The following is an 18661-nucleotide window of genomic DNA, read 5'->3' on the forward strand; positions in this document are numbered from 1 at the left end:
CAGTGGCCCCTTCTTCCAGCAAAAGGGTTGAAGGAGAAGGAAGAGGGGTGGAGGTAAGTTCCTTTTTTTTTTGTATATATACATGTGTTCTCCTGCCATCAGTTGGTGAGCAGATTTTTTATTTATCCAATTACAGTATATTATTAAAATGATTATTTTCATTATTATATCTCTTTGTAATCAGATATTTGTTTACTTTTTTCAACACAGAACAATATATAAAGGCTGGTGTAGCAGCATTACAACTGTACATTGACAGTTTTTTCATTGATATGGCCAGAAAAGAGTCTGGAGTGCACAATAAGGACTTAAATGTAAGTGAGCTTATGTTGTTATTGCTTTATGCAGAAAAAATTTATTGTGTTTGTGTTTTTAAAAGGACTAACAGAGAGCAAATCTGAAACACAGTGGCCAAACAAATTGTGTGATGTGTTTGAATGTTGGCTTTCATAATGTTTACAGCTGAATGAAAAGCTCTAGAGTTTCTGGCTGAATGGCAGTGTTGCAACGCTGTGAAACTTCGACAGATGTTGTACTTGATAAGGGCTAGTATGGGCTAATGCAGAAAGAGCAGGTTCCCAGGCAGGTAATGAATGATAAACAGTTTACTAGCAACACAAACATTGTAATAAAATCAGTCACAGAAAACTAAACATTACTTTTTGAGGTGATGTGAACTGGTAACTGTCTTATTGCTTGATGATCAGTGACCAGTCTTTAAATTTACGGTTTGTAATTAAGCACCCTCACTGTAAGTCTGACAGAATAAATTTCTATATTATGATGTACCACAGGTTGGACACCTGTCTGAAATGCACGATCACAGAAAAGGTCTAAGACCTCTGGATACTAGGTCTTGGCAGTGGAGGCCAAGGTAGCAGAAGACTGCGTGAGGTGAATGACTGGCAGCTCATAGAGGACTTAGAAGATGCTTAAGTCCAGGATAAGTGTTGATAACTGGGTCCTGTTTTTGCATTAAAACTGTGGGCTATATGGACAATTCAGAGAGATGGCCCTCAGTTGGCTCAGTAAACTGAAATGCCCCGCAGCAGCTGGATGGCACCCTGAATGCCTGCCCAGCCCAAGGATATCTGCTTACCACTCAGAGGGCACATGATTCACCTAGGTAAAGTAGTGCCTGCGAATGAGGCACTGTTGATGGTAATACTCATGCTGCTGAGCACAGGTTTGGCGACCCCAGGGTTCCTAGCTGGGGACTGGTAAGCGCTGCCAGCCTTCTGTCACAATAAGCTCTGGGCATGCTTCAGCGATCACCATGTACCCAAGCGGTGGAATGTTGTGTTTTTCAGAGAATAGGGGGAAAAAAAACCTCAACCTCAAGGTGTGCTAAGTGCTGATGAGGTGAATGGCTGTTGAGGTAAAACAGTATCTAGCAGGCAACCTCTGGGGCACCTGCTGCCCCCAGTTGTATAGGACTTGCTCAGGCATGAAGGTTGTTTCCCTAGCATCTCTTGGAATCCTTATGGAATGCTCTCATGAAACTACTAGTTCTGGTGGGACAGATGTACCATCAGGTAGTACCTACACCCACTCCTCCTGAAAAGAAGCCTCAGAATCGTAGTAACAGTGTGCCATAACACTTCCATTGTAATCAAATGAGCAGGGGGAACCTTTGAGAAGATCTCCCCTTTCTATATTCACAAGGCATTGGAAAGTATTGCTGGGTCTCTAAAAAGTGTCAAACAACTCCATAATGGAACACTTCTAGTTGAAACTGCTGATTCAAACCAAATATCTAAGCTTCCAGGATGTGAGGTCTTAGATGACTACCCAGTCGAGACAGAGTTGCATAACACCCTTAACTGTAGTAAGGGTGTGGTTACCCGATCCAATATAATGGATGTGGAACCTGTGGAATTACGTGAGAAATGGAAAACTAAGAGCACCATGAAAGTGCAGAACTATATGAGGAGAGTCAATGGGAGATTTGAAAAATCGGCAACATTTATTCTAACATTTAGTATTCCAGAATTAACTGAACATATCTTGCAGGCTATATCCTTCTTAAGGTTGGCCTGTTTGTTCCTAACCCAATGCGATGCTACAACTGTCAAAGATTTGGCCATACCACAGTGAGATGTAATGAGAAGGGTACATGTGACAATTGTGGAGGCTTAGCTCATGAATCAGGCAATTCTTGTACCCTTCCTCCAAAATGTGTAAACTGTTCCAGGCATCACCCAGTGTGGAGCAGAAAGTGTGAGGTTCACAACGCGGAAAGGAAAAATTCAGGAGTTGAAAGTAACAAGATGTATACTCTGTGGTGAAGCTGAAAAAGCTCTCGGAGCTGTGCAACCATTGGTTTTTGCTACTTCTTTTGCATCAGCCCTTAAGACACCAGTCACTAAATGTGATTCCTCCACACAAACTCGGGCCACAGATTCAAGTGCAAGCACAAGCACTTGCGATGTACCTGTGGGGGAAACACTCCACTCGAAACTAAAGTTGTTTCGAAGCCATCAGCAATAGGCTTATCACCTAAGGCACATTCTACTACCCAACATCAGAAACTAGCTAAGCCATCCCCGCAACCCTGGCAACCACCTCCTCCCATCAGTAAGGAAACAAAACCAAACATTCAACACAAACCAAAAGAAATTTTACCAGGCAATAGATAACACACACATTGAAATAAACAATCCACCAAACATAACAGACATGGAACACTTCTGGAGCAACATATGGTCAAACCCGGTACAACATAACAGGCATGCACGGTGGATACAAGCAGAAACAGACACATACAAGATGATACCACAAATGCCTGAAGTGACAATTTTGCAACATGAAGTCACCCAAGCAATTAATTCTACTCACAATTGGAAAGCACCTGGAAATGATAAAATAGCAAATTTCTGGTTAAAGAAGTTCACCTCAACACATTCACATCTAACTAAATTATTTAACAGTTACATTGCAGACCCATACACATTCCCTGATACACTTACACATGGAATAACTTATCTGAAACCTAAAGATCAAGCAGACACAGCGAACCCAGCTAAATATCGCCCCATAACATGCCTACCAACAATATACAAAATATTAACTTCAGTCATTAAACAGAAACTAGTGACACATACAACACAGAACAAAATTATAAATGAAGAACAAAAAGGCTGTTGCAAAGGAGCACGAGGATGTAAAGAGCAACTGATAATAGATGCAGAGGTGACATATCAAGCTAAAACTAAACAAAGGTCGCTACACTACGCATACATAGATTACCAAAAAGCTTTTGATAGTGTACCCCACTCATGGTTACTACAAATATTGGAAATATACAAAGTAGATCCTAAATTGATACAGTTCCTAAACATAGTAATGAAAAACTGGAAAACCACACTTAATATCCAAACAAATTCAAATAATATCACATCACAGCCAATACAGATTAAGCGTGGAATATACCAAGGAGATTCATTAAGTCCTTTCTGGTTCTGCCTTGCTCTGAACCCACTATCCAACATGCTAAATAATACAAATTATGGATACAATATTACTGGAACATACCCACACAAAATCACACATCTGCTATACATGGATGATCTAAAACTACTGGCAGCAACAAATCAACAACTCAACCAATTACTAAAGATAATAGAAGTATTCAGCAGTGATATAAATATGGCTTTTGGAACAGACAAATGTAAGAAAATAGCATAGTCAAGGGAAAACACACTAAACAAGAAGATTACATATTGGATAACCACAGCGACTGCATAGAAGCGATGGAAAAAATGGAAAAAACAGATGCCTATAAATATCTCAAAAAATAGGAATAGATAATACAAATATTAAAGAAGAACTAAAAGAAAAATATAGACAAAGACTAACAAAAATACTGAAATCAGAATTGACAGCAAGAAACAAGACAAAAGCTATAAATACTTATGCTATACCAATATTGACCTACTCATTTGGAGTAGTGAAATGGAGTAACACAGACCTAGAAGCGCTCAATACACTTACACGATCACAATGCCACAAATATAGAATACATCACATACATTCAGCAACAGAAAGATTCACATTAAGCAGAAAGGAAGGAGGAAGGGGATTTATTGACATAAAAAACCTACATTATGGACAGGTAGACAATTTAAGAAAATTCTTTCTAGAATGAGCAGAAACTAGCAAAATACACAAAGCAATCCACTCATATAAATACATCGGCTACACCACTACAATTTCATAACCACTTCTACAACCCTTTAGATCACATAACATCAACAGACACGAAGAAAGTAAATTGGAAAAAGAAAACACTACATGGCAAGCACCCGTATCATCTAACACAGCCACACATCGATCAAGACGCATCCAACACGTGGCTAAGAAAAGGCAATATATACAGTGAGACGGAAGGATTCATGATTGCAATACAGGATCAAACAATAAACAGCAGATATTACAGCAAGCATATTATTAAAGATCCCAATACCACAACAGATAAATGCAGACTTTGCAAACAACAAATAGAAACAGTAGATCACATCACAAGCGGATGTACAATATTAGCAAATACAGAATACCCCAGAAGACATGACAATGTAGCAAAAATAATACATCAACAGCTTGCCTTACAACATAAACTTATAAAACAACACGTTCCCACATACAAGTATGCACCACAAAGTGTACTGGAGAATGATGAATTCAAATTATACTGGAACAGAACCATTATAACAGATAAAACACCACCACATAACAAACCTGACATCATACTCACCAATAAAAAGAAGAAATTAACACAACTAATCGAAATATCCATACCCAATACAACAAATATACAAAAGAAAACAGGAGAAAAAATTGAAAAATACATCCAACTGGCTGAGGAAGTCAAGGACATGTGGCATCAGGATAAAGTTGACATTATACCAATTATACTATCAACTACAGGAGTCATACCACACAATATCCACCAGTACATCAATGCAATACAGCTACATCCAAACTTATATATACAACTACAGAAATCTGTAATTATTGATACATGTTCAATTACCCGAAAGTTCCTAAATGCAATATAACACATACCATACAGTTAAAAGGAAGTGACGCTTGATCAAGGTTCGCATCACTTTCCATTTTTAACCAGACTTAATGTCTGAGAATGTAAAGAAATAATAATAATAATAATAATTTTTAACCAAACATAACGTCTGAGACAAGAAAGAAATAATAATAATCATCATCATCATCATAATCATGTTCAACCCTTGACAACTTAATTCTACTGGAAACAGCAATACAGGAGTCCTTCTTACGCTGAAACCATTTGGTTTGTGTGTTTTTTGACCTCGAAAAAGCGTATGACACTACTTGGAGGTACAACATCCTTCGCCAACTTCATGAAAGGGGACTAAGTGGATGCTTGCTGCTTCTGATCCAATCCTTCCTCGAGGACCGGTGTTTCCTTTATCGCATTGGTGATGCCATGTCTGACTGCTATGTTCAAGAGAATTGTGTGCCCCAGGGCAGTGTTTCAGTGTCACATTGTTTGCAATCACTATCAATGACACTTCCTCCCCAGTCAGGAGACCTGTCAATGCTCTTTGTTTGTGGATGACTTTGCAATCTACTACTTTTCCTCTGATCTTAAGATGACAACAAGGTAACTACAGCTGACCATTAGGAGGCTGGAAACCTGGGCCCAGACAACTGGTTTTCAGTTCTCACCTGGGAAGACTACATGTGTCAGTTTTAACCATGCTCGTCGGAGTTTTAACCAACCAGTGCTCACAGTGAGGGATTGTATTTTACGTTAACTTGGCTCCCACACCTGAAAGACCTACAAACAAAGGGCTTCCAGTCATTGACTATTTTGAAATGTCTTACTGGCAAAACATGGGAGCTGACAGGTCCCGCCTCCTGCAGTTTTATAAGACATTTGTTTGATCACGCTTAGATTATGGCAGTGTGGTCTACGGATCGACCTGTCCTTCCTATCTCAGGATGTTAGATCCAGTCCATCATGAATGAGGGCATTCGGATATTGACTGGAGCCTTTTGGACCAGCCCATTTTCAAGCCTATGTGCAGAGGCTGGTGAACCGCCACTCTGGATTCGGTGACGTATCCTTTTGGCTCATCAGGTTCTGAAAATCTCTGCATCTCCTCAGTTGTTGGCACTTAGGTCTGTGGTCAAATCCACTGTTCAGGAAATGGCTCCATGCGACCAAGCCATTTGGTATATGTGCTACAGACTGACTCAAGGATCTGGATCTCTCAGGTATGAAAATTCACAGCCAGGGATGGAATGCTTTGCCACTTTGGCATCTTCAGAGGCCCGAAGTGGTTTTAAGCTTGACACAGTACAAGAAAACTTGTACTCCAGATTTTATTTTCATCTATTTTAAGTATGTACCACAGTTTTATCATTGTTTATACAGATGGATCCCAGCAAGAAAATGCTCTTGGTTGTTCTGCTGTTTTCCCTGGTAGTGTTTTTAAGGTGCATCTTCCAGAACAATTTACAAATTATGATGCTGAATTGTATGGCATTCTGATGGCACTGAAGAGGATTCACAGACATCACCGTACAAGGTTTCTTGTCTGTTCTGACTTGCTTGGTTCACTACAAGCACTTCACCAAATGTATTCAGTAGAACAGCTGATTCAGCTCATCCATGACTCCTTACAGCGACTCCAACATCGTGGCATGGAGGTGATCTTTTGCTGTGTACCTGGCCACATCGGGATACAAGGAAACAAATTGACCAACAAAGCCTCCAAGAAAGCATGTTGGGAAAGTGCTGTCCATCGATGTTCCATGCTGTTGCATGCCATCATCTCATTTTCTGACAGATGTATCATGCGTCAGTGGGAGATTGTTTGGCTGCAGGTGACAGATAAAAACTGCGGTCACTCAAATCAACCACAAAGGCATGGCAAACTTCGCATCAGCCTTGCTGCTGGAAGGAAGATCTGCTTAACAGATTGTGCATCAGGTGTAGCCCTTTAACACAAGACTTCCTCTTCTGGCTGGCAGCCCTCAGTCTCGTTGGAGATCTGCCCAACATCCTGGTAGATACTGGTTCCAGTGTTACAAGGGTGATGAAATTTTGTGAACTCTCAGGCCTCATCCCTAAATTGGTGGGAAAGGGCAGCAGTCTGTAATATACTATAAACTGTTCTGCATGTGGGGACAGCCTTCGTCCCCACCCATGGGAATTGCATGCTGAGTTTTCATTAGGGCGCTGATGACTATGACATCAAGCACCCCATCAACCGAAATCGTCGTCGTCGTCTCTCTATTGAGGTTGAATTGCAGTGTGACAGTGAAGTTATCTGGTTGTGTATAACAGGTCTAGCTGAAATCCAGTTAATTGTTGGTTGTTTTTACTGGCCACCACCGATTCCGCTGTGACAGGCTTAGTGATTCGAAGAAAGTCTACGGTCAGTGGCGCATAAATACTGTGAGACACTAGTTAGAAGTGACTTTAACCTACTGATTATGGACTGGGACATCAGTGGATTCATTGCAGGGGATACAGACAGATAGTCTTACAGAATACTTTTGAACATGTTTTCTAAGAGCTATCTCGATCAGTTAGCTCGTCAGCCTACACATTGTGGAAATATTTTAGATCTTGTAGTTATAAAGAGGTCTGAACTTATCAATGGCATCAGTATATAGACAGGGATTAGTGCTCATGTTGTCATCACAGTGACTATGGTTACTTAAGTAGTAGTTAGCATCTCACTTAGACAATGAATTGTCATCATTTTGTTCTAGTATGATGGACATAGAGGAATTAAGGGCAAATTTTAAACAGATTGTAAATCTTGCTTTGGATATGTATGTGTCTAGTAAGTGGATTCAGGATGAAAGGACCCACCATGATTTAACAACAAAATTCGGAAAAAGCTGACGAAACAAAAGCTGTTGCTCTATCATTTCAAAAGAGAACACGCAAATGATAACAGGCAAAGATTTGTGTGTCTGTAAAAAGATGTATGTGTGAAGCATACAACTACTACCAACATCATACCTTAGCAAAAATTCTGCCTGATGACCTGAGAAAATTCTGGTCCTATGTAAAATCACTTAGCTGGTCTAAAGATTCTGTCAAGCCACTTATTGACCAGTCTGGTGTGATGATTGAAGATAGCTTTTTTTTAAAAAAAAAAAAAAAAAAAACCCAAAGTTTTAAATTCTGCATTTAAGAAAGAGTCCTGTATGGATGATATAGTAATAGGCATCCGTGGCATAAAGAAATACATGAAAGAACTGAAAACAGATTAGTCATCAGGTCCGGATGGAATCCCGATTTGGTTTTTCAGTTTTACAAATGGTTCTCTGCAGCATTGACCCCTTACTAAGCTTGCATTTATCGCAAATCTCTCACTCAGCACAAAGCCCCAAGTGACTGGAAAAAAGTGGAGGTGACTCCTGTATATAAGAGGGGAAAGAGAGTGGACCCACAAAATTACAGAGCAATATTGTTAACATCAGTTTGCTCTACAATTCTTGAACATATTATCAGTTCAAATACAATAAATTTCCTTCAGAGGGAAAAGCTTGTGTACATGAATCAGGAAGGTGTATCCTGTGAAATGAGGATGAAGGGCAACAGTCAGATTCCATATTTCTAGATTTGTGAAAAGTGTTTGACATGGTGCTCCAGTTCAGACTGGTAAAGAAAGTACAAGCATACGGAATAGGTTCCCAGGTATGTGTTATGAAATCGAATGAACATGTAAGAATTGTAGTAGGGAAGGCAATGATCGACTTTGATTATTGGCATAATTTTAGGGAAGTGTGGTCCATCTGTAAAGGGGACTGCATATAATACACTAGGGAGACCTATTCTTGGGTTCTGCTTGGGTGTTTGGAATCTGTACCATGTTGGATTAAAGGAAGATGTCAAAGTAATTCAGAGTCAGTCTGTTAGATTTGTTACCAGTAAATTCAGATGACACTGAACTGTTAAGGAGATCCTTCGGGAGTTCAAATGGAAATCTTTGGAGGAAAGATGATGTTCTCTTTGGGGAACACTATTGAGAAAATTTAGAGAACTGACATTTGAAGCTGACTTCAGAACAATTTACTGCCACCATTGTCCACTTTGTGTAACAATCACGAAGATAATATAAGAGAAATTAGGGCTCATATGGAGGCATATAGACAATTGAGTGGGACAGGAAAGGAAATGACTAGAAGTACTACAGGACCTTCTACCACGCACTGTACACTGGCTTGCAGAGTATACGTGTAGCTGGGTTGCATAACACTGGCTACTCAGCAGTCATGATATCAGTAGAGCTCAACTGAAAAATACATTCTTATTTAGTAAGGTGCCTGTTCAGTAGCTGAAGATGGCGACTGGCAGCAGAAGCTACCTCAGCATGCAGCATGTAGTCACCAGGCAGGAGCATTGGCTTAGTGATTTGCCAGTGTCAGATTTTGCTCTTCTGGCATTGGCAGGGAGCAGGTTTGTTTGTGTATGGACAGCAGGCTGTTCCGGCAATTAGTCAAGCATGTGGTGCAAGGCGTGCAGGCTCCGAAACCAACTCCTCTTGGGGATGTCCAGAGACTGGTTGAAGTTACCGTCGAGGTGGGTCTCCTATTGGTGGCTCTGCCTCGAGCCCCGGTATCATCACATTTAGCCATAGCTTGTAGGCAAGCAGCTAGCAGATACAGTGACTAGATGCAGATGAAGCTGGTTAGCCCACGTTGGATTTTTGGCTCCGGTGGAGTATGCCTTGGTATTGATAGTCAGAGACAAGATAAGATACTGCTGGGTCTGAGTGTCATGTATTTATAGTGGCCCTGCCCATCTTTATGACCGATCCCCGTCTTAGGTCACATTGGGGACCAAGGCAGTATAGTGTCAGGCCTTGGCAAAAGGTAATTCATTCCATGACTGGGGTGGATTGGAGTCTTCAGTCATTCTGCCACAATATCCTGGTCCCAGCAGCAGGATTTCACAGGCAGCTAGCTAGCCTGCCACACTATAGGTTCTAAAGTCTGCATGGAGGGGTATTGCCACAATTCATATATTAAAATACTGTGTACTACAGAAGCCAACATTGTATTCAGAAAAGCTTGCTGTGTAGAGGAAGCTATTCTCACAGCTTTGATAATAAAACTTAAAAAACCTTTTAAAAGCAGCTGTATTTTAAATGCACTTAGCTGTACCTCATAGTAGCAATTATCTTAGTATTTTAATTGGGCTAATATGTTTTTCCTAATTAGGAGAGTTTTCAGGTGTGCTGGTGAATTGTCACTTATTGTTTCTTTTCTCCACAGATTACGCGGCTTGTTCAGAAATTCCCTTATCCACCTTCCACACACGTTTCACCTACTGTGTTGGGTCAACTTTTCGCAGTACTAATTGTGTTGGGATTTTCATTTCTGTGTTCAACAATACTCAAGCGTATTGTTAGTGAGAAAGAAACAGGTGTAAAGGTAAGTGGTAGGAGAAGGGAATTTCACTCACTTTAAATAATTAAATTGGAAGCACAATTTTAAACATGGTTGACAGCGGCAACCATAAATTCATTTTCGGTATATAAAGTATACAGCCAACTTGTTGCGTAAGTTTAATGTAAAACCTTCTTGAGAAGGAAAGTAACAGATGTTTTAAACAAATTGTAAAATGAATGTCTATAGTAATTAATACTTCACAACTCTGAAAAGGAGAACATGGAATAAAACTGGTACTTACATAAATTACATGACGTTAAAACAGTAAACATACATAATGAGCTAAGGAGCAGTAGTCAAACAGTAGATGATATGGAACACAATAATCTGGAAACAGTAAAAATTGTTACATAAGTGCAGCATGTTAAAAGAGTAGACATTGGACCGAATGATACCAGGTAAACATCGCGTACAGCACACCACTCATTGGGTGTTAGTAGCATGATAAGGGCTGAAATGTATCAAATACACAACTCTTACATCAGTATGATACATATTTAGATGTTTTAAACAAGGTAAATTGTATGTAGTACTCGTTTTGTATCATTTATACGTCCTTTCTTAAATCTATAAATGATTAACAACCTGGTGAAGGTTATCTTACTGACTGAAAACTGGGAATAAAAGGCCGGTAAAGGCTGAAAGTTTTCAGTGGTCAACTAAATTGCGGTTTTGTGTAGGTATAAAGTGTCTACTGACAGAGGTCATATGTTGACATATGGACAAATTCTAAGAATACATTCTACGTCTACATGTACATCTGCATATACATTCAAACATACATGTGAGTAAAGAACAGTGTGTCCTTATTATGAAGAGCATATGTTGTTGCTGCTTGTAATGAAGTTTGCTGTGATTGTGTAGAAAATGAGTGCCTGTCCCATCCTGCTATCTGGGCATATGTATATTGTTTTTGACATGTATATAATCCAAATGAAACTATTACTCAATAAATATACATCTGTAAATCGTATGGGGACTCGCAAGCTATTTAAGCACAACATTTGTTATATAGGATTAGTGCCATACAGCAGTTCTGCATGTATGGTTTTCGTGCTGCAGATGTAGTTCAGAGAGTGGCAGAACATTTTCACAAGATTATGAGCTCTGACGAGCAGGGCATGACATTCTTTTTGGGTCATAAAATTGCAAGGAGAAAATGGTTGACTTCTGTCTGAAGTGCTAGAGACTTGCATAATAGGCTAATCACAAAAGGCTACTGGAATTACTGTGTATTATGCGTACTACTTTCTTCAGAATTGGCTGTTATGGACTCTAAATTGAGTTGTGACCTTTTCCATGCTTGGATAATGCCTTCATCTAGTTTGTGCCAGTTCCTGCACTATATCATTTGCTACTGCTGTTCTGTGAACTCAAAGAGAATTTTTATCAAACTAAGTATGTTGGCAAAGGTGATGGTGCAGCAGCAACACTGTTTTATTGTCAAGTAAACTGATAATGACTGTTTTTAAACTCATTGAGTATCATTATAACTGACTATTTGGAAATGGTAAAATAGAGGCTCACTCTTACTCTACAGTGTTACTGGACTGCATACATAGTGTTTAGAAGCAGTAGTGAGTAGAAGCAGTAGAAGTAGTGACCAAGATGAGCTTGCATAAAAGTGCATTTGCACTAAGGCACTGTGCTTGTTCAAGCATTGGATTTTGCAAAGACAAAAATGTGAAATCTGATTTTTGTAATAATTCCCCATGCAGTACAGTATCCAGATTGGTCTTTGTGGCTATTTTTATTTATTTATTTTTTCACTAGGAAATTCAGACAGTAACTTTGAAGGAAAGGACAGATTTAATTGACAGTGAACTAGCTATAAACAAGGACTAAGATTCGGAACATTAAATATACAAACATCGACTGGAAAGGTGGACGAGGTGGTAGACATGATGGAAAGAAGGAAGTTAGACCTACTGGGATTAGCTGAAATGAGATGGAAAGGAGAAGGAAGGAGACAACTGAGGAAAGGCTACTGACTGTAGTGGAGTGGAAATGAGGAGGGAAGGAGAAATGGAGTTGGAATAGTAGTAAGAGATGGATTAAAAGAAGTAGTGAAGAGAATAAGTGATAGGATGAAGAAGACCAAAATATCACTCAAGGGGATGACCATAGAGGTAATACAAGTGTATGCACTGCAGGTGGGTTGCACCTCTGAGGAGAAGCAAGAGTTTGAAGAGGGAATGCAGAAGCAGATGGGAAGGAAGAATATGATAGTAATGGGAGATTCAAAAGCACACGTTGGGAGAGAAAGACAAGGCTGCAAAAGTGTGCTTGGACCGGAGGGCTGGGGCTGCCGAAATGAGGAAGTTGGAGGATTACTGGAGTTCTGTCAAAGGAATGGCTTGCTGGTTGGGAACTCATGGTTCAGGAAAAGAGAGAGCGACAAAATTACCTGGTGCAGTCAAGACTTAAAGAGAAAGTCGATAGTTGACTACTTCCTATACGATAGTGAGATGAATAGGGACATCATTGACATTAAGGTAATACCATCAGAGGCTTTGGATAGCGACCACCGTTTGCTGGTAATGAACCTGAGAGGGACTAAGGATAATAAAAGGACAGAAAACCAGGAAAGATGTATAAGGGTATGGAAGTTGAAGGAGGAAGAAAGCAGGCTACAGTACCTACAAGTAGTAAAGGAAAGCATCCAAAAGGATGAACCAAAAATGGCAGAAGAGGAATGGGGTGGGTTCAAGAGAACATTAGTAAGAGCGGCAGAAGCAATATGTAGGAGGACAAGCAACAAAAAGAGATGGAAAGAAACACCCTGGTGGAATACTAAGAAAAAAGGATATGATCCATAAGAAGAATAGAGCCTTTAGGGTATGGTTCCATAAGAGAACAGTAGAGACAATAGAAGAGTATCAGGCAAGCAAGGAAGAAACAAAAAGAGTGGTGGTGGAGGAAAGAACAAAGTCTATGGAACAGTGGACTAGAATGATGGAGGAGGATAGTGAAGGTTCAAAAAAGGTGTTATATGAGATGATTAAAAGTAAGAGGAAGAACGGTAGGAGAGATTATGCTCTAACGGTGAACAAAAGTTGACAAGATGTAGAGAATAAGGAGCAGCTCAAGAATATGTGGAAGGAGTATTTTGAAGAACTCCTGAACCCGAATGGAGACCTGGATGAAGAGGAACAAGCCAGGGAGAGGAAAAAAGAGGAGGAGCAGCAAATAGAAGAAGACCTTACATAGAAGAAGTGGAAGAGGCATTGGACAAGATGAAGGGAATGAAGTCACCTGGTCTGCATGAGCCAAGTGTAGAGATGGTGCGAGCAACAGGAGAGGTGGGGATACAATGTCTATAACGAGTAATGAAAATTATTTGGAGATTGATGATCCCAGAAGACTGGAAGAAGGGAATAATTGTCCTGATCTTTAAGAAGGGAAATAGAAAAGAGTGCAAGAGGTATCAGGGGATAACATTAATGAGTTATTGTGCAACGATTTTTGAGGAAATTTTGGAAGCACGAATTCGGGCAAAATTATAAGGAAAAATGAGAGAAGAGCAACATGGCTTCAGAACAGGGAGGTCCACGATATATCTAATTTTTGCTGTAAGACAATTGCAAGAACAGCACTATGAATATGAAGTAGATCTACTAATGACCTTCCTGGACATTGAAAAAGCATATGGTGGTGTATCCCCCCCCCATGAACCATGGACCTTGCCGTTGGTGGGGAGGCTTGCGTGCCTCAGCGATACAGATAGCCGTACCGTAGGTACAACCACAACGGAGGGGTATCTGTTGAGAGGCCAGACAAACGTGTGGTTCCTGAAGAGGGGCAGCAGCCTTTTCAGTAGTTGCAAGGGCAACAGACTGGATGATTGACTGATCTGGCCTTGTAACAATAACCAAAACGGCCTTGCTGTGCTGGTACTGCGAACGGCTGAAAGCAAGGGGAAACTACGGCCGTAATTTTTCCCGAGGGCATGCAGCTTTACTGTATGATTAAATGATGATGGCGTCCTCTTGGGTAAAATATTCCGGAGGTAAAATAGTCCCCCATTCGGATCTCCGGGCGGGGACTACTCAGGAGGATGTCGTTATCAGGAGAAAGAAAACTGGCGTTCTACGGATCGGAGCGTGGAATGTCAGATCCCTTAATCGGGCAGGTAGGTTAGAAAATTTAAAAAGGGAAATGGATAGGTTAAAGTTAGATATTGTGGGAATTAGTGAAGTTCGGTGGCAGGAGGAACAAGACTTCTGGTCAGGTGACTACAGGGTTATAAACACAAAGTCAAATAGGGGTACTGCAGGAGTAGGTTTAATAATGAATAGGAAAATAGGAATTCGGGTAAGCTACTACAAACAGCATAGTGAACGCATTATTGTGGCCAAGATAGATACGAAGCCCACACCTACTACAGTAGTACAAGTTTATATGCCAACTAGCTCTGCAGATGACGAAGAAATTGAAGAAATGTATGATGAAATAAAAGAAATTATTCAGATAGTGAAGGGAGACGAAAATTTAATAGTCATGGGTGACTGGAATTCGAGTGTAGGAAAAGGGAGAGAAGGAAACGTAGTAGGTGAATATGGATTGGGGCTAAGAAATGAAAGAGGAAGCCGCCTGATAGAATTTTGCACAGAGCACAACTTAATCATAGCTAACACTTGGTTTAAGAATCATGATAGAAGGTTGTATACATGGAAGAACCCTAGAGATACTAAAAGGTATCAGATAGATTATATAATGGTAAGACAGAGATTTAGGAACCAGGTTTTAAATTGTAAGACATTTCCAGGGGCAGATGTGGACTCTGACCACAATCTATTGGTTATGACCTGTAGATTAAAACTGAAGAAACTGCAAAAAGGTGGGAATTTGAGGAGATGGGACCTGGATAAACTGAAAGAACCAGAGGTTGTACAGAGTTTCAGGGAGAGCATAAGGGAACAATTGAAAGGAATGGGGGAAAGAAATACAGTAGAAGAAGAATGGGTAGCTCTGAGGGATGAAGTAGTGAAGGCAGCAGACAATCAAGTAGGTAAAAAGAAGAGGGTTAGTAGAAATCCTTGGGTAACAGAAGAAATATTGAATTTAATTGATGAAAGGAGAACATATAAAAATGCAGTAAATGAAGCACGCAAAAAGGAATACAAACGTCTCAAAAATGAGATCGACAGGAAGTGCAAAATGGCTAAGCAGGGATGGCTAGAGGACAAATGTAAGGATGTAGAGGCTTCTCTCACTAGGGGTAAGATAGATACTGCCTACAGGAAAATTAAAGAGACCTTTGGAGATAAGAGAACCACATGTATGAACATCAAGAGCTCAGATGGAAACCCAGTTCTAAGCAAAGAAGGGAAAGCAGAAAGGTGGAAGGAGTATATAGAGGGTCTATACAAGGGTGATGCACTTGAGGACAATATTATGGAAATGGAAGAGGATGTAGATGAAGATGAAATGGGAGATACGATACTGCGTGAAGAGTTTGACAGAGCACTGAAGGACCTGAGTCGAAACAAGGCCCCCGGAGTAGACAACATTCCATTGGAACTACTGACGGCCTTGGGAGAGCCAGTCCTGACAAAACTCTACCATCTGGTGAGCAAGATGTATGAAACAGCCAAAATACCCTCAGATTTCAAGAAGAATATAATAATTCCAATCCCAAAGAAAGCAGGTGTTGAGAGATGTGAAAATTACCGAACAATCAGTTTAATAAGCCACAGCTGCAAAGTACTAACACGAATTCTTTACAGACGAATGGAAAAACTAGTAGAAGCTGACCTCGGGGAAGATCAGTTTGGATTCCGTAGAAATACTGGAACACGTGAGGCAATACTGACCTTACGACTTATCTTAGAAGAAAGATTAAGGAAAGGCAAACCTACTTTTCTAGCATTTGTAGACTTAGAGAAAGCTTTTGACAATGTTGACTGGAATACTCTCTTTCAAATTCTAAAGGTGGCAGGGGTAAAATACAGGGAGCGAAAGGCTATTTACAACTTGTACAGAAACCAGATGGCAGTTATAAGAGTTGAGGGACATGAAAGGGAAGCAGTGGTTGGGAAGGGAGTAAGACAGGGTTGTAGCCTCTCCCCGATGTTATTCAATCTCTATATTGAGCAAGCAGTAAAGGAAACAAAAGAAAAATTCGGAGTAGGTATTAAAATCCATGGAGAAGAAATAAAAACTTTGAGGTTTGCCGATGACATTGTAATTCTGTCAGAGACAGCAAAGGACTTGGATGAGCAGTTGAACGGAATGGATGGTGTCTTGAAGGGAGGATATAAGATTAACATCAACAAAAGCAAAACGAGGATAATGGAATGTAGTCGAGTTAAGTCGGGTGATGCTGAGGGTATTAGATTAGGAAATGAGACACTTAAAGTAGTAAAGGAGTTTTGCTATTTGGGGAGCAAAATAACTGATGATGGACGAAGTAGAGAGGATATAAAATGTAGACTGGCAATGGCAAGGAAAGCGTTTCTGAAGAAGAGAAATTTGTTAACATCGAGTATAGATTTAAGTGTCAGGAAGTTATTTCTGAAAGTATTTGTATGGAGTGTAGCCATGTATGGAAGTGAAACATGGACGGTAAATAGTTTGGACAAGAAGAGAATAGAAGCTTTTGAAATGTGGTGCTACAGAAGAATGCTGAAGATTAGATGGGTAGATCACATAACTAATGAGGAAGTATTGAATAGGATTGGGGAGAAGAGAAGTTTGTGGCACAACTTGACCAGAAGAAGGGATCGGTTGGTAGGACATGTTCTGAGGCATCAAGGGATCACCAATTTAGTATTGGAGGGCAGCGTGGAGGGTAAAAATCATAGGGGGAGACCAAGAGATGAATACACTAAGCAGATTCAGAAGGATGTAGGTTGCAGTAGGTACTGGGAGATGAAGAAGCTTGCACAGGATAGAGTAGCATGGAGAGCTGCATCAAACCAGTCTCAGGACTGAAGACCACAACAACAACAACATGGTGGTGTACGTAGAAGCAAAGCGTGGAAAGCCCTGGAGAACAGAAGAGTAGCAAAACAGACTATTTTGAGGATGAGGGAAATGTGCTACGGAAGTGTGAGCTGCGTGAAAGTGGGAGAAGAGAGATCAGCTTGGATTGAACAGAGGAATGACTTGAGGTAGGGAAGTGCACTTTCACCATTACTATTCATTGTAGTGATGGATGATATAATGAGTACAGTAGCACAAATAATCGATGAAAGGAAGATGAAAGCTATGGTGTTTGCAGATGATCTGATGATTAGGGGGGAATAAGGAGGAGGAAGTATAAGAGCAGTTGGATGTATGGGAACGAACAATACAAGAATATGGGATGAAATTTAGTATAAGTAAGAGTGAGATGATTATCACAACAAGAAAGATGGAGAGAGTAACAATGGGAGTAACAATTGGTGGCGAATGATTGAGGAAAGTGGAGAGTTTAAAGTACCTAGGAAGCCTGATACAGGAAGATGGAAAAAACGACGGAGAAGTGAATGAGTGGGGGAGAAAAGCAGCAGCATTTCGGAAGAATTTCAGAAGCCTGATATTGAGCAAGGATGTACCCCAAATCAGTAAAAAGGTTATATACCAGTCATACTATGTCCCGATCCTGACATACGAATCAGAAACCTGAGTCATGAAAGGAAGAGACAAAAGCAAAGTACAAGCTAGTGAGATGAAATTCTTGAGAAACAGTATTGGAGTGACAGAGATAGACAGGTTACGAAATGAGAGGAAGGTGGAACCATTACAGGAGGAGATAGAGAAATCAAGGCTGAGATGGTATGGACACGTTAAAAGAATGGAGGAGAAAAGGATACCCAGGAGGATACACGAGATGAAGCTGGAAGGAAAGAGACCAAGACGAAGACGGAGAGACAGATGGGTGAAAGGAGTAGAGGAATATGTCCAGAAGAAGGGAGAAGACCAGCCCAAGGTGAAGACGGTGAGATGGTGGCAAGACAGAAGATGATGGAGAGGCCTGTGTTCCATACAGACCTGGCCAGAGGCTGGAAACTGTCCAAGATGATGACGATGAACTTCGAGGAAATAGATTTTAATTAAACAAGAGTGTATCAGTGCTGTAAATGATTATTATGGAAAATTGGAAAATTATTTTTATGAGGAAGGAAAAAATTAGAATAGTGCTGTGCCAAATGCATTGATTTTAGGTGAGATGTAGAATAGTTTTCATTTTTTTTTTAAACCTAAAAAACATTTTTTC

The 18661-nt window shown here is 40.3% G+C and overlaps 1 protein-coding gene across 1 annotated transcript in view; it reads left to right on the plus strand.

Moving 5' to 3' along the window:
• The window catches only part of LOC126475260 (phospholipid-transporting ATPase ABCA1-like), a 407094-nt gene that overhangs the window by 80992 nt on the left and 307441 nt on the right, over positions 1-18661 (plus strand). The window contains exons 4-5 of the mRNA XM_050102975.1: positions 211-314; positions 10282-10440. Of these exons, the coding sequence (XP_049958932.1) occupies positions 211-314; positions 10282-10440 (263 nt within the window). The remainder of the gene's footprint in view (positions 1-210; positions 315-10281; positions 10441-18661) is intronic.

Source organism: Schistocerca serialis, chromosome 4 (assembly GCF_023864345.2).
Source record: "Schistocerca serialis cubense isolate TAMUIC-IGC-003099 chromosome 4, iqSchSeri2.2, whole genome shotgun sequence".
Taxonomy (NCBI): Eukaryota; Metazoa; Arthropoda; class Insecta; order Orthoptera; family Acrididae; genus Schistocerca; species Schistocerca serialis.